This window comes from Dendrobates tinctorius, unplaced genomic scaffold, assembly GCF_039654945.1.
Source record: "Dendrobates tinctorius isolate UK_male_01 unplaced genomic scaffold, ASM3965494v1 ptg000353l, whole genome shotgun sequence".
Taxonomy (NCBI): Eukaryota; Metazoa; Chordata; class Amphibia; order Anura; family Dendrobatidae; genus Dendrobates; species Dendrobates tinctorius.
The window spans coordinates 259,135-284,598 of record NW_027362019.1 but is presented as its reverse complement, the minus strand read 5'-3'; the positions used below and the strand labels follow the sequence as shown (position 1 = coordinate 284,598).

At 44.8% G+C, this 25,464-nt stretch overlaps 1 protein-coding gene across 2 annotated transcripts in view; it reads left to right on the top strand.

Annotated features, from left to right (window-relative positions):
• RGP1 (RGP1 homolog, RAB6A GEF complex partner 1) overlaps positions 1-25,464 on the top strand; it is a 54,377-nt gene that overhangs the window by 2,493 nt on the left and 26,420 nt on the right. Inside the window, exon 2 of one of the 2 annotated variants that reach the window (XM_073562481.1) lies at positions 7,819-7,960. The exons of the other annotated variant lie outside the window; for it this stretch is intronic. Coding sequence (XP_073418582.1) covers positions 7,845-7,960 — 116 coding nt within the window. The 5' untranslated portion in view covers positions 7,819-7,844. The remainder of the gene's footprint in view (positions 1-7,818; positions 7,961-25,464) is intronic. 2 annotated transcript variants of the gene reach the window in all.

The window sequence follows — 25,464 nt, the reverse complement described above, 5'->3', positions numbered from 1 at the left end:
AGAAGCCCCTGATGGCGGTGGTCGCATCTCAGAGCAAAAGTGGGGTGACAGATTCCCTTTAACAGCCCAAAAAATGGGATATTACCATTTGTAAAGTGCACGCAGTGGGTACGGAAAGTATTCAGACCCCTTTACATTTTTCACTCTTTGTTTCATTGCAGCCATTTGGTAAATTCAAAAAAGTTCTTTTTTTTTTTTTTTGTCATTAATGTGCACTCTGCTCCCCATCTTAACTGAAAAAACAAGTAGAAGTTTTTGAAAATGTATTAAAAAAGAAAAGCTGAACTATCACATAAGTATTCAGCCCCTTTGCTCAGACACTCATATGTAAGTCACATGCTGTCCATTTCCCTGTGATCCTCCTTGAGATGGTTCTACTCCTTCATTGGAGTCCAGCTGTGTGTAATTACACTGATAGGACTTGATGTGTAAAGGCGCACACCTGTCTATATAAGACCTCACAGCTCATAGTGCATGTCAGACCAAATGAGAATCATGAGGCCAAAGGAACTGGCCAAGGAGCTCAGAGACAGAATTGTGGCAAGGCACAGATCGGGCCAAGGTTACAAAAGAATTTCTGCAGTACTCAAGGCTCCTAAGAGCACAGTGGCCGCCACAATCCTTAAATGGAAGAAGTTTGGGACCACCAGAAGTCTTCCTAGACCTGGCCGTCCAGCCAAACTGAGCAATCGTGGGAGAAGAGCCTTGGTGAGAGAGGTAAAGAAAGAACCACAAGATCACTGTGGCTGAGCTCCACAGATGCAGTAGGGAGATGGGAGAAAGTTCCACAGTCAACTATCACTACAGCCCTCCACCAGTCGGGCCTTTATGGCAGAGTGGCCCGACGGAAGCCTCTCCTCAGTGCCAGACATATGAAAGCCCACATAGAGTTTGCTAAAAAAAAAAAAAAAAACACATGATGAGACTGATAGAACTTTTTGGTGATAATTCTAAATGGTATGTGTGGAGAAAACCAGGCACTGCTCATCACCTGCCCATTACAATCCCTACAGTGAAGCATGGTGGTGGCAGCATCATGCTATGGGGGTGTTTTTCAGCTGCAGGGACAGGACGACTGGTTGCAATTGAAGGAAACATGAATGCGGCCAAGTACAGAGATATCCTGGATGAAAACCTCTTACAGTGTGCTCTGGACCTCAGACTTGGCTGAAGGTTCACCTTCCGACAAGGCAATGACCCTAAGCACACAGCTAAAATAACAAAGGAGGGGTGTTTTGAATTCTCTCTCTGGCTTCCCTCTGGTGATTACTGAAGATAGTGGAGCTGGTCAGATTGAGTTCTTTTTCTGGGCTCCCTCTGGTGGTTACTGGAGGTAGTGGAGCTGATCTGATTGACAGAGGCTTGCCACCTGATAATGATGATGACGATTGGAGATCTGGGGTTTCTGATTGGGATTTAAGACAGCTGACTCCCTCTATCCCTGCTGGTGATTTTCTTCCTGTGCCTTCTGATGTCTGATTTCTCCAGCTCTGTCCCTGCATGGTTCAGCTAAGTGGTTCATTTGCTATTCTGTTTGCATTTGATCTGGTTTTGTCGATCTCAGTTTTGTGCAGGCCAGCCAGCTCCGGCTGGGGCTGTGCTGAATCACTGCCCATATGTTACTGCTTGTGTCAGTTTGTTTTTGTCCCTTATTAGATTGGTCTCTTTTTGCTTTGCTTTCAGAATATACTGGAGTGCTGATATAGTGGGTGAAGTCGTGTGACTTAAGTGTTTTTTGCATCAGACATGTTGGACTTTTTGCAGGGTTTTTTGTGTGATTGCAGACAGTGTCTTTCCTGTCCTGTCTAGTCAGTGTGGGCCCCATCATTTGCTCAATCTATTTTTCTGCCTATGTTAGTGTTTTCATCTTGTCTCACCGACAATATATGTTTGGGGGCTATCTATTCCTTTGGGGTCTGCTCCGGGGCAGTTTAGATTTCCCTTTTCTTGCTTTAGGCTTAGTTAGCTCTCTGGCTGTGCCGAGGTGTCTAGGGCATCGTAGGCACGCTCCACGGCTACTGCTAGTTGTGTGGATAGGATCAGAGGTCTGCAATCGGCTTAGTTACCAACCTCTCTAGTTTTCTGTGGCTTAGCCTGGCCTGCTCTCCTCGGTGACCCAATCATAAGAGTGGCTTCAGAACAACTGTGACCATTCTTGACTGGCCCAGCCAGAACCCTGACCTAAACCCAACTGAGCATCTCTGGAGAGACCTGAAAATGGCTGTCCACCAACGTTCACCATCCACCTGACGGAACTGGAGAGGATCTGCAAGGAAGAATGGCAGAGGATCCCCAAATCCAGGGGTGAAAGACTTGTGGCATCATTCCCAAGAAGACTCATGACTGTACTAGCTCAAGACGACAATGGTTTCCCTGAAGAAAATCCAAAAAAGTGCCACTCTTCGTAGGCCCCGTCAGTCCCACAGGCAGGATTAGAAGAGGAAGAATGGAAGGTGGAGTTGCCCCAAGGGAGGCCGAAATGGATCCACCCAGTTTTCTCCTGGCCCACCGGGGAGATCCTGATGCCAGTTTTTCATGGAATGGCGGCAGACCATTAGACAATCGGTAGCTCCTACAAACCATAAGGGACGTGTACAGGATAGACTTCTCCCATCTCCCTTCTCAACGGTATTGCATCACCGACACCAGTCCCTCTCCACTTCCATAAGACTCTTTTGATATGTCAGTAACCACTTAAAATCAGGGGCAGTTGATCCAGTACACCTTTCAGAGATAGGTCAGGGTCACTTTTCTTCCCTTTTCTCCATAAAAATGACTTTGGGCAAATACCGTACCATTATAAATCTAAACCCCCTAAATCAATGGGTTAGGTACAAAAAAAATTCAAGATGGAGACCATAAGATCAAGCATTCAATTGATAGGGTCTGGACAGGAAAATGAAGCCTGAGAGATTCACTGTCATGGTGGACATCCAGCAAGAAACTCAGAATCCAAGGTGGTACTTCGCCATCTTGCTTCATCCGTATTGCCACTGACACAAGCCAGAAAGGATGGGGAGCAGAAGTGGAAGGTCAGTACCTGCAGGGTACATGGTCCCCGGAACACCAAAAGAGATCATCCAATTACAGAGGGTTAAAGGCAGTATGGGAGACACTGCAACAATGCCAAGACGTGGTTAGGAGTCGTCATGTGAAGGGTTTTTGTTTTTTTTTGGAAAACGTCAAGTTTCCATTCTGCGCTGCCGGGGAGGTCCAAGAAGCCAACTTCGACAGGTCTTAGCGGAGCAGATATTTCAGTGAGCAGAGAGAAACATTCTTCCCATCTCTGCAGTTCACTTGAATGGCTCTGGAAACGGAGTAGCAAATTTTCTGAATGGGAGCTAAATCCAGAAGTGCTTCACCAGCTAACCCTGAGATGGGGGGGTTTCGCTTGTAGATCTGTTCGAAACCCGGAGGAATACAAAAGTAGCAAGGATTTTCTCCATAGACCCAAGAGACAACCCAAAAAGTGTAGATGCCCTTTCTCAAAGTTTCAGTTTGCCGATCTGATGTTTTTACTGATACCGTTTTGGTGTGTATAGATGGAGCTCAGGAAGGATGTAATGGAACTAGAGCGGGTACAAAGGAGGGCAACAAAATTAATAAAGGGGATGGGGGAACTACAATGCCCAGAGAGCAAAATTAGGATTATTTAATCTAGAAAAAAGACGACTGAGGGGCAATCTAATAACCATGTATAAGTATATAAGGGGACAACACAAATATCTCTCCGAGGATCTGCTTATACCAAGGAAGGTGACGGTCACAAGGGAGCATTCTCTGCGTCTGGAGGGGAGAAGGTTTCTCCACCAACATAGAAGAGGATTCTTTACAGTTAGGGCAGTGAGGATCTGGAATTCCCTGCCTGAGGAGGTGGTGATGGCGAACTCAGCCGAGGGGTTAAAGAGAGGCCTGGATGTCTTCCTGGAGCGGAACAATATTGTATCTTACAGTGATTAGGTTCTTTAGAAGGACGGAGATCTGGGGACTTATTCTGACGGAATATAGGCTGAACTGGATGGACAAATGGCTTTTTTCGGCCTTGATAACTGTTACCATGCTATGACTATCGGACAGGGTAATGACGACAATGCAGAAAGCCGGTGACTTCAGCCATCTATTCCAAGGTTTGGCATAAATTCTGCATATATGTAGGAGAATCCTTTAGCCATCCCATCCAGATATTCTTAAAATCCTAGCGTTCCTCCAGATAGGATTCGAGAAGAAACTAAGGCCTAGTGTGCTAAAAGTACAGATCTCTGCCCTTAGTTCTTTTCTGGAGTTCTCTATCAGACAATAGGAGGTTTTAGAGCCGTGACTAGGATGAGACCCACAATCCAAGACTTTTCCACCATGGGACTTAAACCTAGTGCTAGGGACCCTAAGCCTCTTCCTGGGGTTCAAAGGGAAGTCTGCAAACATTAATGTTCTCTCCATGAAAACTGCATTCTTGGTGGCAGGCACCTGTACAAAATGGTTCCGGGAGATCCAGGCATTGTCAGTATGGGGTCCTTATCTACAGATCCAAGAGGACCCTCTAATATTTAGGCTCGATCCTTCTTTCCTGTTGAAGGTAGTATCAAAGGCAAATTTGAACCGGGAGATGGTTCTGCCATCTTTTTGTCAGCTCTCAAAGAACGAAAGACTATTCCTCACACTGTATGTGTGATGCGCTATGTGGAGGTCACAGATTCCTGCATCCATCCCGGTGAGGTGGTGGAGGGCCTTTAACCTGTCGCTTGAGGATGAGTAGATCTACCTCCTGTCGTGCTGCCATGATGGACTCTTGGACATACAATTGCCGGTATAACTACTCTTTGGCTAATTTAGCGTGTACTCTTGGGATATGACTTTCTTGTCTGGCTTGTTAGCATACCTTGTATATTTGCATAGTGATTTGTTTTTGTTTTTTTTTTTAAATGGTTTTTAATTTTTTTTTCTTTGCCTTGTTAACCAAAATAGAGAAAAATAGTTATCACTGACATTTCATATTACCTTTTTCTCTACATATACTGTATCTTGCCTCTGGTTACATGTTGTCGGTTGATTCCTCTCTTCTTTGTGTCTTCTGATGTCTCCTATGCAGAGAGGAATCAACCGACAACATGTAACCAGAGGCAGCTCATTGCATAGGAGACATCAGAAGACAAAGAAATGAGCTGCCTCTGGTTACATGTTGGTTGATTCCTCTGTTCTTTCTCTACTTCTTATGATGTCTCCTGTACGGTGAGCTGCCTCTGGTTACATGTTGTCTGTTGGTTCCTCTGTTCCTCCTCTACTTCTTATGATGTCTCCTGTACAGTGAGCTGCCTCTGGTTACATGTTGTCTGTTGGTTCCTCTGTTCCTCCTTTACTTCTTATGATGTCTCCTGTACGGTGAGCTGCCTCTGGTTACATGTTGTCTGTTGGTTCCTCTGTTCCTCCTCTTCTTCTTATGATGTCTCCTGTACAGTGAGCTGCCTCTGGTTACATGTTGTCTGTTGGTTCCTCTGTTCCTCCTTTACTTCTTATGATGTCTCCTGTACGGTGAGCTGCCTCTGGTTACATGTTGTCTGTTGGTTCCTCTGTTCTTTCTCTTCTTCTTATGATGTCTCCTGTACAGTGAGCTGTCTCTGGTTACATGTTGTCTGTTGGTTCCTCTGTTCCTCCTCTACTTCTTATGATGTCTCCTGTACAGTGAGCTGCCTCTGGTTACATGTCTGTTGGTTCCTCTGTTCTTTCTCTACTTCTTATGATGTCTCCTGTACAGTGAGCTGCCTCTGGTTACATGTTGTCTGTTGGTTCCTCTGTTCCTCCTTTACTTCTTATGATGTCTCCTGTACGGTGAGCTGCCTCTGGTTACATGTTGTCTGTTGGTTCCTCTGTTCTTTCTCTTCTTCTTATGATGTCTCCTGTACGGTGAGCTGCCTCTGGTTACATGTTGTCTGTTGGTTCCTCTGTTCCTCCTCTTCTTCTTATGATGTCTCCTGTACAGTGAGCTGCCTCTGGTTACATGTTGTCTGTTGGTTCCTCTGTTCCTCCTTTACTTCTTATGATGTCTCCTGTACGGTGAGCTGCCTCTGGTTACATGTTGTCTGTTGGTTCCTCTGTTCCTCCTCTTCTTCTTATGATGTCTCCTGTACAGTGAGCTGTCTCTGGTTACATGTCTGTTGGTTCCTCTGTTCTTTCTCTACTTCTTATGATGTCTCCTGTACGGTGAGCTGCCTCTGGTTACATGTTGTCTGTTGATTCCTCTGTTCTTTCTCTTCTTCTTATGATGTCTCCTGTACGGTGAGCTGCCTCTGGTTACATGTTGTCTGTTGATTCCTCTGTTCTTTCTCTACTTCTTATGATGTCTCCTGTACAGTGAGCTGCCTCTGGTTACATGTTGTCTGTTGATTCCTCTGTTCTTTCTCTTCTTCTTATGATGTCTCCTGTACGGTGAGCTGCCTCTGGTTACATGTCTGTTGATTCCTCTGTTCCTCCTCTACTTCTTATGATGTCTCCTGTACGGTGAGCTGCCTCTGGTTACATGTCTGTTGATTCCTCTGTTCCTCCTCTACTTCTTATGATGTCTCCTGTACGGTGAGCTGCCTCTGGTTACATGTTGTCTGTTGATTCCTCTGTTCTTTCTCTTCTTCTTATGATGTCTCCTGTACAGTGAGCTGCCTCTGGTTACATGTCTGTTGATTCCTCTGTTCCTCCTCTACTTCTTATGATGTCTCCTGTACAGTGAGCTGCCTCTGGTTACATGTTGTCTGTTGATTCCTCTGTTCTTTCTCTTCTTCTTATGATGTCTCCTGTACGGTGAGCTGCCTCTGGTTACATGTCTGTTGATTCCTCTGTTCCTCCTCTACTTCTTATGATGTCTCCTGTACGGTGAGCTGCCTCTGGTTACATGTCTGTTGATTCCTCTGTTCCTCCTCTACTTCTTATGATGTCTCCTGTACGGTGAGCTGCCTCTGGTTACATGTCTGTTGATTCCTCTGTTCCTCCTCTACTTCTTATGATGTCTCCTGTACGGTGAGCTGCCTCTGGTTACATGTTGTCTGTTGATTCCTCTGTTCTTTCTCTTCTTCTTATGATGTCTCCTGTACAGTGAGCTGCCTCTGGTTACATGTCTGTTGATTCCTCTGTTCCTCCTCTACTTCTTATGATGTCTCCTGTACGGTGAGCTGCCTCTGGTTACATGTCTGTTGATTCCTCTGTTCCTCCTCTACTTCTTATGATGTCTCCTGTACGGTGAGCTGCCTCTGGTTACATGTCTGTTGATTCCTCTGTTCTTTCTCTTCTTATGATGTCTCCTGTACAGTGAGCTGCCTCTGGTTACATGTCTGTTGATTCCTCTGTTCCTCCTCTACTTCTTATGATGTCTCCTGTACGGTGAGCTGCCTCTGGTTACATGTTGTCTGTTGATTCCTCTGTTCTTTCTCTTCTTCTTATGATGTCTCCTGTACGGTGAGCTGCCTCTGGTTACATGTTGGTTGATTCCTCTGTTCCTCCTCTACTTCTTATGATGTCTCCTGTACAGTGAGCTGTCTCTGGTTACATGTTGGTTGATTCCTCTGTTCCTTCTCTACTTCTTATGATGTCTCCTGTACAGTGATCTGTCTCTGGTTACATGTTGGTTGATTCCTCTGTTCCTTCTCTACTTCTTATGATGTCTCCTGTACAGTGAGCTGTCTCTGGTTACATGTTGGTTGATTCCTCTGTTCCTTCTCTACTTCTTATGATGTCTCCTGTACAGTGATCTGTCTCTGGTTACATGTTGGTTGATTCCTCTGTTCTTTCTCTACTTCTTATGATGTCTCTGATAATATGAGCTGCACTTTCTTTCAGGTGAGGGGTTGTCCTTAGTTTACACGATGATTGAAGTTGTTGCTAAGCTGGTCCGCGGGCCCGTCTTCTTGGCCGGTGAGAACCTGGAGTGTGTCGTAGCCTTCACCAACCCGCTGTCTGCGCTGTCGACGTCTGCCAGCAGGTGTGTTCCTCCCGCACATGCTCGTGTTCATCATCGCTCCAGATCTGTTATGTTGTTACTTGCTCCCGGCTTTTCCCAGAACGCTCTCTGAGCTCTGGTTGTCTGCAGTGCTGCTACCGACACCAGAAGAAGTGGTGGAGACTCGGTGGTGGATCCGCCAGGGACAGCAAGGTTTTAGTTTATAACAATCTGCACCCAGGTACTGGGATTTTCTGAGAGGAGACAACCCTTTTAAGTTTTGGGGCTTCACAGAAAGTGTTATATCTAAACCTGTCGGCATCATCCAGGGAAATAAAGGGGCTATGAATGTTCCCAACCTGCGGCGTAAAAGAAACTGTAATCTTATGTGTCTCCCTGCAGCCATATGACCGGTGCAGCGAGCGGGGACACTGCCGGCCTATTGGGTCTCTCCATCTTCATTATGTGCAGCATATTGGGGACATTTGTAAAGGGGTTTTCAGTGGTGGACCATCCATCCAAGTAAAGATCAGGCTGCAAGCAAGGCCAGGAGGAGCCGAGCCCAGTGGCCAAACGTTGCCTCCACAAAGGAGCTGTCATCCCTAGGCTGACTTCCTTTACGGAGGGGAGGTAGGGATTTTTTGGGGTGATATGCTTTTATCCTTTTCACCAAGATATCATTTAGGCTTGAGCAGAATGAAGCTGAGGATTTGACTTATCTCTCTGACCGCTCCTTCAGTGTTTTGTTCTCTGGCTCCACTTCATCTCCTCTTCCTCTCGCTGTTGGGGTACCTCAGGGCTCAGTCCTTGGCCCCCTTCTCTTCTCTCTGTACACGGCCCCAATTAGACAGACCATCAGCAGATTTGGCTTTCGGTACCATCTTTATGCTGATGACACACAACTATACACGTCATCCCTGACCTTACCTCCGCTGTACTACAGAACGCCAGTGACTGTCCGCAGTCTCCAATATCATGTCCGCTCTCTATCTGAAACTCAACCTCTCCAAAACTGAACAACTTCTGCTCCCACCGTCTACTAGGGAACCTGGAACCTGCGGATCTCAGAGAGGAAACCAACGTCTGTGAGTGACCAAGGATGATTATCTGTCACCACTTGTGCAGGGCCCAACTAGAGGGACGGCCCTTCTGGGGTTAATGTTAAGCCACAGGCCAGATAGAATAACAGAAGTACAAGGCGATGGCACCGAGGGAACAGTGACCACAATATAACACAAGTCCACTTGTCCTTCAGTAAGGTGCCCTGGAAGGGGGTCACGAAAACGCTGAATTTCAGGAAGGCAAAGTTTGATCAGCTTAGAGAGGACCTTCGCCGAACTGATTGGGACAATGTCCTCAAAAATAGGAGCACAGAAAATAAATGGGAAATATTTAAATCCGTTTTACACACCCACTGCGAGCTAGCCATACCGTACAGAAATAAAAGGACTAGGAGCAGGAGAACACCAATGTGGCTAAATAAGGATGTAAAAAGGGCAATAAATAACAAGAACAAGGCATTTAGGAAGCTAAAACAAGAAGGCAATGAAGAAGCATTAAAAAGTTATAGAGAAAAAAATAAAATGTGTAAAAAAACAAATACATTTAGCAAAAGTGGAAACTGAGAGACTCATTGCTAAGGAAAGTAAAACAAACCCCAAACTATTCTTTAATTATAAAAACAGTAAAAAGATTAAAATGGATGGTTTTGGCCCTTTAAAGAACAATGAGGGTGAAATCATAGAGAGCGATGTGGGAAAAGCAAATGTTTTAAATACTTTTTTCTCCACAGTGTTCACACAGGAAAAGGATTTGCCAGAGGAAATGCAGAGTGATAATGTAAACTCCCCATTAAGTATTACCGGCCTAACCCAGGAAGAAGCGCAGAACCGCCTTAGTAAGATTAAAATGGACAAATCACCAGGCCCTGATGGCATTCACCCTCGGGTATTAAGGGAGTTAAGTAATGTGATAGACATGCCTCTATTCCTTATATTTAAAGACTCGATAGAAACAGGGTCTGTTCCTTTTGATTGGTGGCAAGCAAATGTGGTACCAATATTCAAAAAGGGGTGTAAAAGGGAACCTGGAAACTATAGGCCGGTAAGCTGAACATCTGTTGTGGGTAACATTTTTGAAGGGTTTCTAAGGGATACCATTATGGAATATCTCAATGTTAATAAATGTTTACCTCCATATCAACATGGATTTATGAAGGATCGCTCCTGTCAGACTAACCTGATCAGCTTCTATGAGGATGTGAGCTCTCAAATGGACCCAGGAGAATCATTGGATGTCATTTATCTCGACTTCTCTAAAGCATGTGACACTGTCCCACATAAAAGATTGGTAAGTAAGAGGAGAAAGCTTGGGCTAGGGGAAAATGTGTGTAGATGGGTAGGTAGCTGGCTTACTGATAGAAAACAAAGAGTGGTTATTAATGGGGCATCCTCAGATTGGGCCAGGGTCACTAGTGGGGGACCACAGGGGTCTGTATTGGGCCCCCTACTATTTAATATATTAATGATCTAGTGGATGGCTTACACAGTAAAATATCAGTATTTGCAGATGATACAAAACTATGTAAGGGAGTTAACACAAAGGAGGACAGTTTGCAACTACAGACAGATTTGAGTAAATTGGAGAATTGGGCTGAAAAATGGCAAATGAGGTTTAACACAGATAAGTGTAAGGTTATGCACATGGGAAGGAGAAACAGAGGCTACAATTACTGACTAAATGGGAAACTGCTGGGGAAATCAGACATGGAAAAAGACTTAGGCATCTTAGTCAGTAAGAAGCTCAATTGGAGTGCCCAGTGTCAGGCAGCTGCCACCAAAGCAGATAGGGTCATGGGATGCATTAGAAGAGGTCTGGGGACACGAGATGAAAACATAATTCTCCCTCTGTACAAATCACTCGTCAGACCACACTTGGAGGATTGTGTGCAATTTTGGACGCCGGAGCTCAAGAAAGACATTACTGAACTTGAAAGGGTTCAAAGGCGGCTACTAAAATGATAAATGGAGTTGGTTCACTACAATACCCAGAAAGGTTATCAAAATTAGGTCTATTTACTCTAGAAAAGAGAAGACTTAGGGGAGACTTAATATATATGTACAAGTATATCAGAGGGCAATACAGAGATCTCTCCAATGAACTGTTTGTACCAAGGACGGTGACAAGAACAAGGGGGCATTCTCTTCGTTTGGAGGAAAGACAATTTCTGCACCAGCACAGAAGAGGGTTCTTCACGGTAAGAGCAGTGAGGCTCTGGAATTCTCTTCCTGAGGAAGTGGTGATGGCCAACTCACTGAATGAATGTAAGAAAGGAATGGAGGCTTTTCTTGTGAGTAACAGTATAGAAGGTTACAAATAACAGAATATTATAGGTAGATAGTTGACCCAGCTTAGGGGAAGGAATTTTTTTCCCTATGGAGAAAATTGGCTTCTACTCTGTGGGTTTTTTTCCTTCCTCAGGATCAACAATGCAGAACAGCTGCACTAAAAATAGGCTGAACTAGATGGACATAAGGTCTTCCTTCAGCCTTCAAAACTATGTTACTATGTTTTATGTTACTAACCTCCCTAAATCTGACATTTCCCTCTCCGTGAGTGGCACCACAATAACACCCCGGCAACAGGCGCGCTGTCTGGGTGTTATGTTTGACACCAATCTCTCCTTCACATCCCATATACAATCTCTTGCCCGCTCGTGCCGCTTACACCTAAAGAACATCTCTAGAATCCGCCCTTTTTTCACCATGGAAACAACAAAAACCCTCACTGTAGCATTGATCCACTCCCGCCTGGATTACTGCAACGCTCTATTAATTGGCCTCCCCGTCACTCGGCTATCCCCTCTCCAGTCCATACTTAATGAAACATCCAGGGTCGTCCACCTGACTAATTGGTACTCGGACGCGTCCGCTCTTCGCCAGTCCTTACATTGGCTGCCCATTCATTATAGGATCCAATTCAAAGCACTTGTTCTCACCCACAAAACTCTCCACGGTGCGGCACCCCCCTACATCTCCTCCCTCATTTCTGTCTATCGGCCTAGCCAATCGCTGCGCTCTGCAAACGACTTTCGACTGACCTCTGCACTAATCCGTACCTCCCACTCCCGACTCCAAGACTTCTCCCATGCTGCACCTATCCTCTGGAATGCTCTACCCCAAGAAATTAGGACTATCCACAATCTGCATAGTTTCAGGCGCTCCCTCAAAACACGTTTGTTCAGAGCGGCCTATCATGGTCACTAATCACAGTCATTCTATGTGCAAGTGTGCGTGTGTAGCCCATTCTCTATCTCCATCCATCCTTCACTCCCTCAAGATGGCTGGACCATCACTGTAAATACACCCCTGTCCTCTGTATCTCCCCCACCTCACTGTAGAGTGTAATCTCTCACCAGCAGGGGCGGCTGATTGTGCTTTAATTATTGTACTGTTAACGTTGTTACTTATGACTTGTGTTTTGAAACTGTTAAACGGTAAAGTGCTGCGGAATATGTTGGCGCTATATAAAGAGATTATTATTACTTGTGTGAGACCTCTTGGCTCCCTCTGGTCGTGGTTGGCTGCTTGGTAGGTGTGGCAGGCCAAAGGCATCTGAAGCTCTCCTGTGTGTCCTTGTAGCACCAGACCCCGGTCACTTGCTGCCGGAAGGGTGTACTTCCCTGAGGCTGGCTGTGAGTGACAGTAGGCGTACAGGTAGCGGAGGATTTGGTGTCTTGCTGGAAGTTGACTTGTGCTGCTGCCGACAGTGATTGTAGGCTGTGGGATCCTAGCGATGCTTCTTTTCTTACCGAGCTGATGTAGTTTTGTTTGCTCTGTTGGCTCCTACAATCTGACCTCCACAGTACAGAGGAATTCCTGTAAAATGCAACGCCTCATAGACTTTATATGAATGTATCTTTTTTTTCTCTTGTCTAATGGATTGCTGCGTGTTTCTCCTGGGAAACTTCTACTCTTTTTTTTTTTTTTTTTTTTTTTTTTTTTCTTAGACTTAGTCACTGGAAGCCACAATAATAACATAGAATCATAGAATCGTAGAGTTGGAAGGGACCTCCTGGGCCATCTGGTCCAACCCCCTGCTCAAAGCAGGATTCGCTAAATCATCCCAGTCAAATGTCTGTCCAGCCTCTGTTTGAAGACTTCCATTGAAGGAGAACTCACCACTTCTCGTGGCAGCCTGTTCCACTCATTGATCACTCTAACTGTCAAAAAGTTTTTTCTAATATCTAATCTGTGTCTCCTCCCATTCAGTTTCATCCCATTGCTTCTAGTCTTTCCTTGTGCAAATGAGAATAAAGTTGATCCTTCTACAATGTGACAGCCCTTTAGATATTTGTAGACAGCTATTAAGTCTCCTCTCAGTCTTCTCTTTTGCAAACTAAACATTCCCAAATCCTGCAACCTTTCCTCATAAGACAGGGTTTGCAGACCGGTCACCATTCTGGTCGCTCTTTTCTGAACTTGCTCCAGTTTGTTGATGTCTTTTTTAAAATGTGGTGCCCAAAACTGGACACAATATTCCAGATGAGGTCTGACCAAAGAGGAGTAGAGGGAAATAATGACTTCACGTGATCTAGACTGTATGCTTCTGTTAATACATCCTAGAATTGCATTTGCCTTTTTTGCTGCTGCATCACACTGTTGACTCATATTCAGTCTGTGATCTATTAGTATACCCAAGTCTTTTTCACATGTGCTGTCACTTAGCCCTATTCCTCCCATTCTATATATGTTTTTTCCATTTTTATTGCCCAGATGTAGTACTTTGCATTTCTCCCTGTTAAAAACCATTCTGTTAGTTGCTGCCCACTTCTCCAGTTTATTTAAATCTTTTTGAATCCTCTCTCTCTCTTCTCTAGTATTAGCTATCCCTCCTAGCTTTGTGTCATCAGCAAATTTAATCAGTTTACCCTCAATTCCTTCATCTAAATCGTTGATAAAGATGTTGAACAATACAGGGCCCAGGACAGAGCCCTGTGGTACCCCACTTGAGACATTCTTCCAACTGGATGTGCAGCCATTTACGACCACTCTTTGGGTCCGATCACTAAGCCAGTTATGAATCCACCTAACAGTTGCCTTGTCCATTCCATACTTAATCATTTTTTCAATAAGGATTGTATGAGAGACTTTGTCAAATGCTTTGCTGAAGTCAAGATATACTATATCTACAGCATTTCCTTGATCCACCCAATCAGTGATACCGTCATAGAAGGAAATTAAGTTAGTCTGACATGACTTATTAGTTACAAACCCATGCTGACTCTGTTTAATCACTTCATTCTTATCCAGGTATTGACATACATGTTGTTTAATAATTTGTTCAAAGATCTTTCCTGGTATAGAAGTCAGACTCACCGGCCTATAGTTACCTGGGTCCACCTTCTTCCCCTTTTTGAAGATAGGAACAACATTTGCTCTTCTCCAGTCTTCTGGCACTTCTCCTGTTCTCCAAGAATTTTCAAAGATTATAGAGAGGGGTTCAAAAATTTCTTCTGCTATCTCCTTCAGTACTCTGGGGTGTAATTCATCTGGACCTGGAGATTTGAATTCATTTAGGCTAGCTAAGTGTTTCCTCACTATCTTTCTGTTTATAGATATCCTGGATTCTTCTATTCCCTTAATAGGACAGTGAATAACAGTTGATGTTACATTTCCTTTCTGAGAGAAAACAGATGCAAAATAGGAATTTAAAAGTTCAGCCTTCTCAACATCCTGTCTTACCATTTCATCATTTTCATCCTGTAAAAATCCTATAGCATCTTTGACTTTTCTTTTACTTTTGACATATCCCCAAAATCCTTTATTATTGCTTTTGACATCTCTTGCAAGCCTCAATTCATTTTCAGCTTTAGCTAATCTGATTTGTGCCCTGCAGGTTCTGCAGACAGCATTATATTCTTCTTTAGATATGCCTCCCTCTTTCCATTTTATAAACATTTTTTTCTTCCTTTTTAGCATGTGCTTAAGTTCTGTGTTCATCCATCCTGGTTTCCTTAACTGCTTCCTATTCTTCCCTCTTTTCGGAATTGTTAACAACTGTGCTTTGAGAATTTCATTTTTCAAGATTTCCCATCCTTCCTGGACATTTTTGTCTTTAAGGATATCCAGCCATTGGATCCCTCCAATTCTCTTTCTGAATCCCTTAAAATCTGCCTTTCTGAAATCTAACCTTGACGTCTGAGTCTTCACAGGTCTTCCGCCTCTAGTTATCCAAAATTCTAAAATAGCATGGTCGCTACCTCCTAGGGTCCCAGCCACTTTTACCTCTTCAACCATTTCCTCCCTGTTTATAAGGATTAGATCCAAGGTAGCAGTTCCCCTTGTTTTCTCCCTTACCTTTTGGAAGATAAAGTTGTCAGCAAGAGAGGATAAGAATTTCCTTGACCTGTTAGTTTTGCCTGAGAGAGATTCCCAACAAATGTCTGGATAGTTGAAATCTCCCATGACAACTATGTCATATTTTTTGGAGAACTTGGCCATTTGATGCATAAAGAGTTCATCCATAGCTTCAGCTTGCACAGGCGGCCTGTAGTAAATGCCTACAATGGTGTCCTTTCCATTGTTCTGTCCTTGTATTCTTACCCAAACAGTTTCCACAGAACTCCCAGTCTCTGAAGCTTCAATCTCTGTGCAGATATACGCGTTTCTAACATACAATGCGACACCCCCTCCTCGTTTATCAAGTCTGTTTCTTGCAAATAAGTTGTATCCTTCTAGTCTTGTATTCCAATCATGTGTATTGTCCCACCAAGTTTCAGTGATTCCAATGACATCATATTTCTTTTCCTGTGTTAGTAGTTCCAATTCTCCTTGTTTGTTGCCCATGCTTTGTGCATTAGTATAGAAACATTTTAGTTTGTGATTGGTTTCTCTTTCTCCAATATTTTTATTAATTAGATTCTTTCGTCTTTGTTCTTCCTTTCCACTTCTAATAGCAGAGTTCTCAATAGCATTTGTCAGGTGTATGGCTTTTTCTGGTCTTTTGCTTCCCTTCCCATGTTGTTCTAGTGTAAAGCTCTCCTTACAAGTGTAGCAAGGCGACTTCCAAATACATGTTTTCCAGTCTTCGTAAGGTGCACCCCATCTCTAGCAAGTAGTCCATCGTATAAGTAGCTCACTCCGTGATCCAGAAATCCAAATCGTTGCTGACGGCACCATCGACGTAGCCAGTTGTTCACCTGCAGAATCTTATTCCACCTCCTTGTTCCATGGCCATCCACTGGGAGGATGGAAGAGAAGACCACCTGCGCTCCCAGTTCTTTCACTTTCTTGCCTAAGTCTTCAAAGTCTCTGCAGATGGTTTCCAGGTCGTTTCTTGCAGTGTCATTTGTCCCCACATGTAGTAGCAGGAATGGGTAGTCATCTGTAGGTCTGAAGAGTCCTGATATCCTGTCAGACACATCTTTAATTTTTGCACCTGGAAGACAACACATTTCTCTTGAAGTTATATCCGGTCTGCAGATAGCGGCCTCTGTTCCTCTCAACAGGGAATCCCCCATGACCACCACTCTCCGTTTCTTCTTCACAACATTTTTCTTTCTCCATCCAGGAGGACTCTGAAGGCGTACAAGGTTGCTGCTTGTTGGCAAAGTCTTATCCTGATGTAACAGCTTATCTTCTATAACGGCACCTGATTGTTGGTTGCACCCTGCACTCATACGTTAAGTTCTTATGTCCCTGCATCTCAGACTGCTGTTTCCTTCAACCTCCACTTTGATTCCTAGCTTTCCTCCCACATGATCCTCCTCTGTGCTCTGCTATAAATCCCATCATGCGTCATAGAATGTTAGCGTTGGAAGGGACCCCCGAAGTCATCGTGTCCAACCCCCTGCTCACTGCAGGAGTCGCTAAACCATCTCTGGACAGATGTCTGTCCAGCCTCTGTTTGAAGACTTCCATTGAAGGAGAACTCACCACTTCTCGTGGCAGCCTGTTCCACTCATTGATCACTCTAACTGTCAAAAAGTTTTTTCTAATATCTAATCTGTGTCTCCTCCCATTCAGTTTCATCCCATTGCTTCTAGTCTTTCCTTGTGCAAATGAGAATAAAGTTGATCCTTCTACAATGTGACAGCCCTTTAGATATTTGTAGACAGCTATTAAGTCTCCTCTCAGTCTTCTTTTTTGCAGCTAAACATTCCCAAATCCTGCAACCATTCCTCATAGGAGCAGTCCGCTCACCATTCTGGTCGATCTTCTCTGAACTTGCTCCAGTTTTTCCATGTCTTTTATGTAATGTGGCGCCCAAAACTGGACACAATATTCCAGATGAGGTCTGACCAAGGAGGAGTAGAGGGCAATAATGACTTCACGTGATCTAGACTCTATGCTACTCTTAATACATCCTAGAATTGCATTTGCCTTTTCTACTGCTGCATCATACTGCTAACTCATGTGCAGTCTGTGATCTATTAATATACCCAGGTCTTTTTCACACGTGCTGTTGCTTGGTTCTATTCCTCTCATTCTATGGATGTAACCTTTGTTTTACTTGCCCAGATGTAGAGTCTTGCATTTCTCCCTGTTAAATACCATTCTATTACTCCCTGGCCCATTCTTCAAGGTTATCTAGATCCTTCTGAATCCTTTCTCTGTCTTCTGTAATATTAGCTATCCCTCCTAGCTTTGCATTGTCTGCAAATTTGATTTAGTTTAACCTTCAGTTGCCTTATCAAGATCATTTATAAAAACTTTGAACAACTCTCTTTTGTCCCATCTCTACTTCTTTGCATCAGGGTGCCACGGCATCCTGACGTGCTCCAATGACATCATTCTACCCCAGTGTAGCCAGTGGCTGGTAGTTTGGATATGTGACTTGACAACGCCGCCTCTGCTCCTCTGATGAATCATGTCTCTACTACAAGTACGACACGCCTGTCTGCTGCATCTGGCCTCCTCTACCAATCCATCTCTATGGCTTCAGCGACGCTCCACCACTAGAACTCCACTTTCCCATTGCATTTGCATCTAGTCTTCACCTCTTTTGCTGGTTTACTCTGCTACATCTCTTCAACTCACCGCATCTTGGACACCACGGAGAGTGACTCATCTGCTCTGCTGCATTAGCACCATCTGTCCGTGATGCTTAAGGTCTGGCCCACATATTATGCATCTCCAGAAGTCTCACATCCTTCAACAATTTCCAGAAACTATCACATTCAAACAATAGTCTGCATTTTTCCACACCATGAGACCACACAGCCATCATACCAGTCAGAAAGGAGATGCGTTCTGTCTCCTGTCCTGTGGATGACTGTACTTTAAGGCTGTGTCCACGTAGCGTTTTTTTAAGCGTTTTTCGGGGTCAAACCGCATCAAAAACGCTTAAAAGAAGCATCCCATTCATTTAAATGCATTTTGGCCTTTTTGTGCCAATGGATGCGGTTTTTTTTACCGCTAAGGAAACGCTTAGTGGTAAAAAATGCAGCATGTTCATTAATTTCCGCTTAGGTCAGCGTTTTTGGCTATTTCCAATAGTCCAAAAGACGCGCGGAAAAAACACAAACGCACGTTTTTGCGCAGAAATCACGGAAAAACGTGCGTTTTCTAGGAAGAACAACCCGTTTCCTGAGCGTTTAAAAAACGCTACGTGGGCACATAGCCAAAAGAGGACCGGGAAATTGCTAAAAAAAAAAAAACCTGTAAAATGCCTTGTAACAATCCCCAACCTCTGTCATTCTGCCGACTCTACTATCTTTTCACGATCTGTCGTTGTATTATAGTATTAATCATGTGCTCAGATAATGCCATTCCATCAATGGCAGCATCTGGGAGGTTGGGGTGAAGGCGCACATGGAAGACGACTCTGGTGAAATGCAACGTTTGTCTGGAAGCAGACACCATTCAAAGCCACAAATGCGCAATGAAGCAGCCTGGGAAGGAAAGGAGCACTTGGGGATATTTACAAGGTATTTACCGTTCTAGAAAGAGACGGGTCCTGTATCTAGAGGTGATCGTACTAATCACCATGGAGCACGCGGCCATCATACCGTTCAGGAAGGAGACGGGTCCTGTATCTAGAGGTGATCGTACTAATTACCATGGAGCACGCGGCCATCATACCGTTCAGGAAGGAGACGGGTCCTGTATCTAGAGGTGATCGTACTAATCGCCTTGGAGCATCCGGCCATCATACCGTTCAGGAAGGAGACGGGTCCTGTATCTATAGGTGATCGTACTAATTACCATGGAGCACGCGGCCATCATACCGTTCAGGAAGGAGACATGCCCTGTATCTAGAGGTGATCGTACTAATTACCATGGAGCACGCGGCCATCATACCGTTCAGGAAGGAGACGTGTCCTGTATCTAGAGGTGATCGTACTAATCACCATGGAGCACGCGGCCATCATACCGTTCAGGAAGGAGACGTGTCCTGTATCTAGAGGTGATCGTACTAATTACCATGGAGCACGCGGCCATCATACCGTTCAGGAAGGAGACATGCCCTGTATCTAGAGGTGATCGTACTAATTACCATGGAGCACGCGGCCATCATACCGTTCAGGAAGGAGACGGGTCCTGTATCTAGAGGTGATCGTACTAATCACCATGGAGCACGCGGCCATCATACCGTTCAGGAAGGAGACGGGTCCTGTATCTAGAGGTGATCGTACTAATCACCATGGAGCACGCGGCCATCATACCGTTCAGGAAGGAGACGTGTCCTGTATCTAGAGGTGATCGTACTAATCACCATGGAGCACGCGGCCATCATACCGTTCAGGAAGGAGACGTGTCCTGTATCTAGAGGTGATCGTACTAATTACCATGGAGCACGCGGCCATCATACCGTTCAGGAAGGAGACATGCCCTGTATCTAGAGGTGATCGTACTAATTACCATGGAGCACGCGGCCATCATACCGTTCAGGAAGGAGACGGGTCCTGTATCTAGAGGTGATCGTACTAATCGCCATGGAGCACGCGGCCATCATACCGTTCAGGAAGGAGACGGGTCCTGTATCTAGAGGTGATCGTACTAATCACCATGGAGCACGCGGCCATCATACCGTTCAGGAAGGAGACGTGTCCTGTATCTAGAGGTGATCGTACTAATCACCATGGAGCACGCGGCCATCATACCGTTCAGGAAGGAGACGGGTCCTGTATCTAGAGGTGATCGTACTAATTACCATGGAGCACGCGGCCATCATACCGTTCAGGAAGGAGACGGGTCCTGTATCTAGAGGTGATCGTACTAATCGCCATGGAGCACACGGCCATCATACTGTTCAGAGAGGAGACGGGTCCTGTTGTGATGTACTGTGTACAACTCATATGGCGTCTTGTGCTTGGGTGTGAGGAAAAACACAGGAGACACAGGTGTGATTAGAAAGGACTTGTATTACTTCATAGAAGTAAGCCAAAAGGGTTCACACAACAGGCCAAAGTAACATTAAGCACAGCAGAACTTCCACAACAGGTTCATGGTCTCTCTGTTACTTCCCTTACAACTGTGGATTTATCAGGCAGCAGGTTTCCAGTGTCCACAAGTGTTCAAAAGTTCCTCAGTAGGAGGCTGGAGTACCAAGTCCAAGACTTCCAGGACCTAGGTCACAGGCTACAGCAGACTTGATTCTGAAGCACTGATGGCTCAGCTGAGGCTACTTAAGAGGCAAGAGGGAGAGAATCAGGGCGGGAACATGAAAGTTGGAAACTCCATATTAACTGAGGGTAAGATAGCTGCAGCAGGACAGAAAGCAAAATGGCCGACGGAAAAAACTGAATTTCAAAAACATGTAAAAAGACTGAGAACCTTACATTACTCCCCCTTAGGGACAGCCTCCGGATGCCCTCAGACAAGGCTTGTCTGGGTACCTCTGATGAAACTGGCGGAGTAAGCGAGGAGCATTAATGTTATTGACTGGTTCCCATGAGTTGCCCTCCACTGGGTAGCCCTGCCATTTAATCAAGTGTTGTAACTGATTTCTGTACAACCTGGAGTCTAGAATTCTTTCCACCACAAATTCTTCCTGACCATCGACCAGCACTGGGTCAGGGCGAGGAGAAGAACGTCCAGGAAACGTGTTAGGTGTTGCAGCCTTTAGTAGGGAAACATGAAAGACAGGGTGGATTCTCATAGATCTAGGCAGCTGAAGACAAGCAACGGCACTTATAATTTTATTGATTTTATAGGGTCCAATGTACTTGTGTCCCAATTTAGATGATGGAATTTTTAACTTTAGATTTCTGGTTGACAGCCAGACTAAGTCTCCTACCTTGAAAGCTGGTGCAGGTTTACAAAATTTATCTGCTGCTTTTTTTATACCTTCCCTGAGCCAATTCCAGATTTTACTTTAGAAGATCAATATTCTTTTGTAAAGACGTGATTCTTTCAGCCACAGCCGGCAAGGGCGTATCTATGGGGAATCGAGGAAGAATTTTAGGATGATAACCTAGATTGGCGTAAAAAGGAGACTGCTTCGTGAAAGCGCTCTTAGAGTTGTTATAAGAGAACTCAGCCAGTGGAAGTAGATCCACCCAATCGTCCTGTAGGTGGCAGATAAAGCAACGGAGATACTGATCCAGGGTCTGATTGGTCCGTTCTGTCTGTCCATTAGTCTGGGGATGAAAAGCAGAAGAAAGGTTTACTTTAATGTCCAATGCGGCACAGAAATTCTGAATTGCACCCCTTGATCCGAAATGACCTCATCCGGTACTCCATGCAAGCGAAACACATTCTGAATAATCAAATCTGATGTCTGTTTTGCAGTGGTAAGCCAACACAGGGAATAAAATGGGCTGCCTTTATTAAGTGATCCACCACCACTAGAATGGTGGTCTTCCCTTGAGAGGATGGTAACTCCACAATGAAATCCATAGCAATGGATCCCCACGGGCGGGATGGGGTGGAAGTGGTTGTAGTGGACCCTTTGGCGAGGAGCGTGGTGTTTTGCATCTTGCACAGACTTCGCATGAAGTGACATAATTTAGAACGTCCTTTCTGTAAGTGGGCCACCAAAAGAAATGAGAGAGAAATTCTTGTGTCTTTAGAGCTCCTCTATGCCAGCTATCGTGGATGAGTTGCAATACACTCAATCTGACCGTTTCGGGAATATACAAGCGTTGTCCCTGTATCTACACACCATTCTTAAATACAAGACTTGCGTCCCTTGGAGGTTTTGCCAACAAAGAATCCGAATGGTATGCTTCCTTGATGTCCTTAAGTAGGTCTTGGTTATGAATCACTCCCAGGAATCTAGAGTCAGGAAGAATAGTCTTAGGAGGAGTTAGTGGACGGGTCTCTGTTGAATGAATCCTAGAGAGTGCATCAGCCTTTCCATTGCGTGATCCTGGCCTATAAGAAATTACAAAATTAAATTTGTTTAGGAAGAGATTCCAACGAGCCAGACGAGGAGTCAGGCACTTAGCTGACCTGAAATTCAAGGTTGCGATGGTCTGTCAAGACTACTATTTGCTGTGCAGCTCCCTGCATAAGGTGTCTCCATTCCTTGAAGGTGGCAATAATGGCCAGCAATTCTCTATTGCCCACATCGTAGTTCCTCTCAGCCGAAGACAACTGCTGGGAAAAGAGAGAACAAGGATGCAAGACATTTTTCTCACCTGTTCTCTGAGAGTATAGCTCCGACGGCACAGTCTGAAGCATCCACCTCTATTATGAAGGCAAGTTTGGGGTTGGGATGCACTAGGATAGGTGCGGTGGTAAATTTATCCTTTAGACGGAGAAAATGCTTCTTGGGCTTGAGGGGTCCAGGAAAACCTAGACTCTTTCCGGGTGAGTTGTGTGATGGGTGACACTACCTCAGAGAAATTCCTAATAAAACGTCTATAGAAATTGGCAAACCTGATGAAGCGCTGCACCTCCTTCACATTCCTAGGAACTGGCCAATCTTTGATGGCTTGGGTCTTGCTTCCATCCATAATAATTCCTTGTGTAGACATTATATACCCCAGAAATTGAATTTCGGTCCTATGGAATGCACACTTTTCAAGTTTGATGTAAAGATGGTTCTGTCTTAGGCGTTCTAAATCCATTCTCACATGTCCATGACGTTCCTCTGTGGAGTTGGAAAAAATTAAAATATCATCCAGATCAATCACCACAAATGTATCTAGGAGATCCTTGAAGATGTCATTCACCAAGCGTTGGAAAGTGGCTGGGGCGTTACACAGACCAAACGGCATGACTAGATATTCAAAGTGTCCGTAGCATGACCTGAACGCAGTCTTCCATTCATCCCCAGGTCTAATACGGACCAAGTTATAGGCCCCACGGAGATCTAGTTTAGAGAAAATTTTGGCATGCCTCACTCCAATAACTCTGGGATCAAAGGCAACAGTAACCTTATTGAGTTCCCGATAGTCTATGCAGGGTCTCAGAGATCCATCCTTCACAAAGAAGATGGGTGCACCTGTAGGAGATGAAGAGTGCCGTATGAAACCCTTGGATAGATTTTCATCTATATAGTCCTTCAAAGCATTTAGCTCTGACCCCGCCAGGGGGTAGATCTTACCAAAAGGTATCTCTGCTCCAGGCAATAATTCAATTGGACTATCATATGGACGGTGAGGGGGAAGCTTGTCAGCGTTCTTCTTGTCACACACATCCGCATAGTCCTGGTATACAGCTGGTAGTTCCGGGACTGACATGGTTCCTTTAGGAACAGAGCAAGCTGAAACTTCTGGACTCCTCTGTTTCTCTGAAAAGTGTAGTTCCTTGGTCTCCCAGTTAATTGTAGGGTTCTGAACCTGCAGCCATGGTAGCCCTAGAATAATGTGAAAGTGGGGAGAAGAGATAAGCATAAAAGGCAAGTTTTTCCTGATGATCTTTACCCATAAGGACCTTCAAAGCCTCCATTTCCTGATCCACTGGTCCAGAGGTCAGCAGGGAGCCATCCATGGTCTCCATCTGTACTAGAGTAGCCTTCTTCACAGAACGTATCCCATGTTTCAGAGCAATGGAGATATCCATAAAATTGCCGCTTGCCCCTGAGTCGATCATAGCAGAGCTAGACACCCAGACAGTCAACCCAGAGTTTCATGGAAAGGAAGCAGTGAGAATTGTTCTTCTTATAGCTCAGCTGGGACACCGCTGAGGAAACTTGAAAAATTGCAGCATTGATACAGTCATCAGCCTCAGAACTAACGGAGTTTAAGTCTGAGAAATCAATATCTATGGCAGCAGATCTCTCTGGAGTCTGAGGCTCGGACATGACAGACCTCCTCTCGCAACACTCACAGTGAATGACTGCCGCAGCAGATTACGAGAACGGCTGGGGCAGTTTATAATGAAGTGCCCTGACTTACCGCAGTAGAAACATAGATTTTCTTTTAGGCGATGTTCCTTGCGTGCATCACTAACCCGTCTCTGTACCAAGTCCACCTGCATGGGTTCAGGTTCTGGTTCCCGTGTGATCCTACTCAAAGGTTCCTTAGCTGGGGAGGAAGGTAGGAAAAAGTTAGTGCGATTTTTCTTTCGAACCATCTCTCCTGTCGTTCAGTAAGACGAGCATCCATACGGATGCAGTAGTTGATAGTCACCTAACGCAGTGGAAAGGTCTGCACGACCAAGTTCATCCTTTATCAGAGGAGACAACCCTTTCCGAAAAATAGATTTTTTTGGCGGAAGTGTCCCAAGTGGTATCGAGAGACCATCTCCTGAAATCCAAGGTATATCCGGCTACTGGGCGCTTACCTTGGCGCAAAGTTAACATGGCTGCTTCCGCTGTTGCACCTCCGTTGGGGTCATCAAACACCTGCCCCATGGCTGAGATGAAAGCATCAAGATGAGTCAAACATTCATCCTCAGTTTCAATCAGGGTTTGCCCACATCAGAGCCTTGTTGGTAAGCAGCATGATTATAGCAAGTACTTTGGATCGTTCAGTGGGAAATTGTGAAGCATGTGCAGAGAAAAACAGGTTGCATTGGTTAATAAATCCCCTGAATTTTTCATGTTCACCGCCAAAACGAAAAGGGGGCAACTTGGGGATCCCAGAACTCGGGATTATGGCTGGAGCCTGAACTCGTTGCTCTAGAGCCTCAATCCTGGCTCGTAAATCCTGAGTAGTTTGTCCAAAAACTTGCAAATTGTGATTAGTAAGGTCCTGCAGGCTTGTAAAGTGGGTTTTTTAAAGTCTGTATATCTGCAAGGATTGTATCAGTCACTCCGCACAACTCCTTTATGCGAGCCTCCATCTTCCAGATCCTTTAAGTCACAAGTACTGGAAGGAGAAATAAAAAACGCACAATAGTATTTACCTGTGGTAACACTCCAGAGTAAAAAGAAGGGAATGTGCTCACCTGGAATGGTTGTGAGAAGTCACAACCACTGTCATCACAGAAGATATAAACCGATATCTGACATCCACGGTCACAACAGACGCGGCCTTCCCAGACCCAGCAGACACCAACGTTGGCTTCAGAATCTTGTGATGTACTGTGTACAATTCATATGGCGTCTTGTGCTTGGGTGCGAGGAAAAACACAGGAGACACAGGTGTGATTAGAAAGGACTTGTATTACTTCATACAAGTAAGCCAAAAGGGTTCACACAGTTTGCAA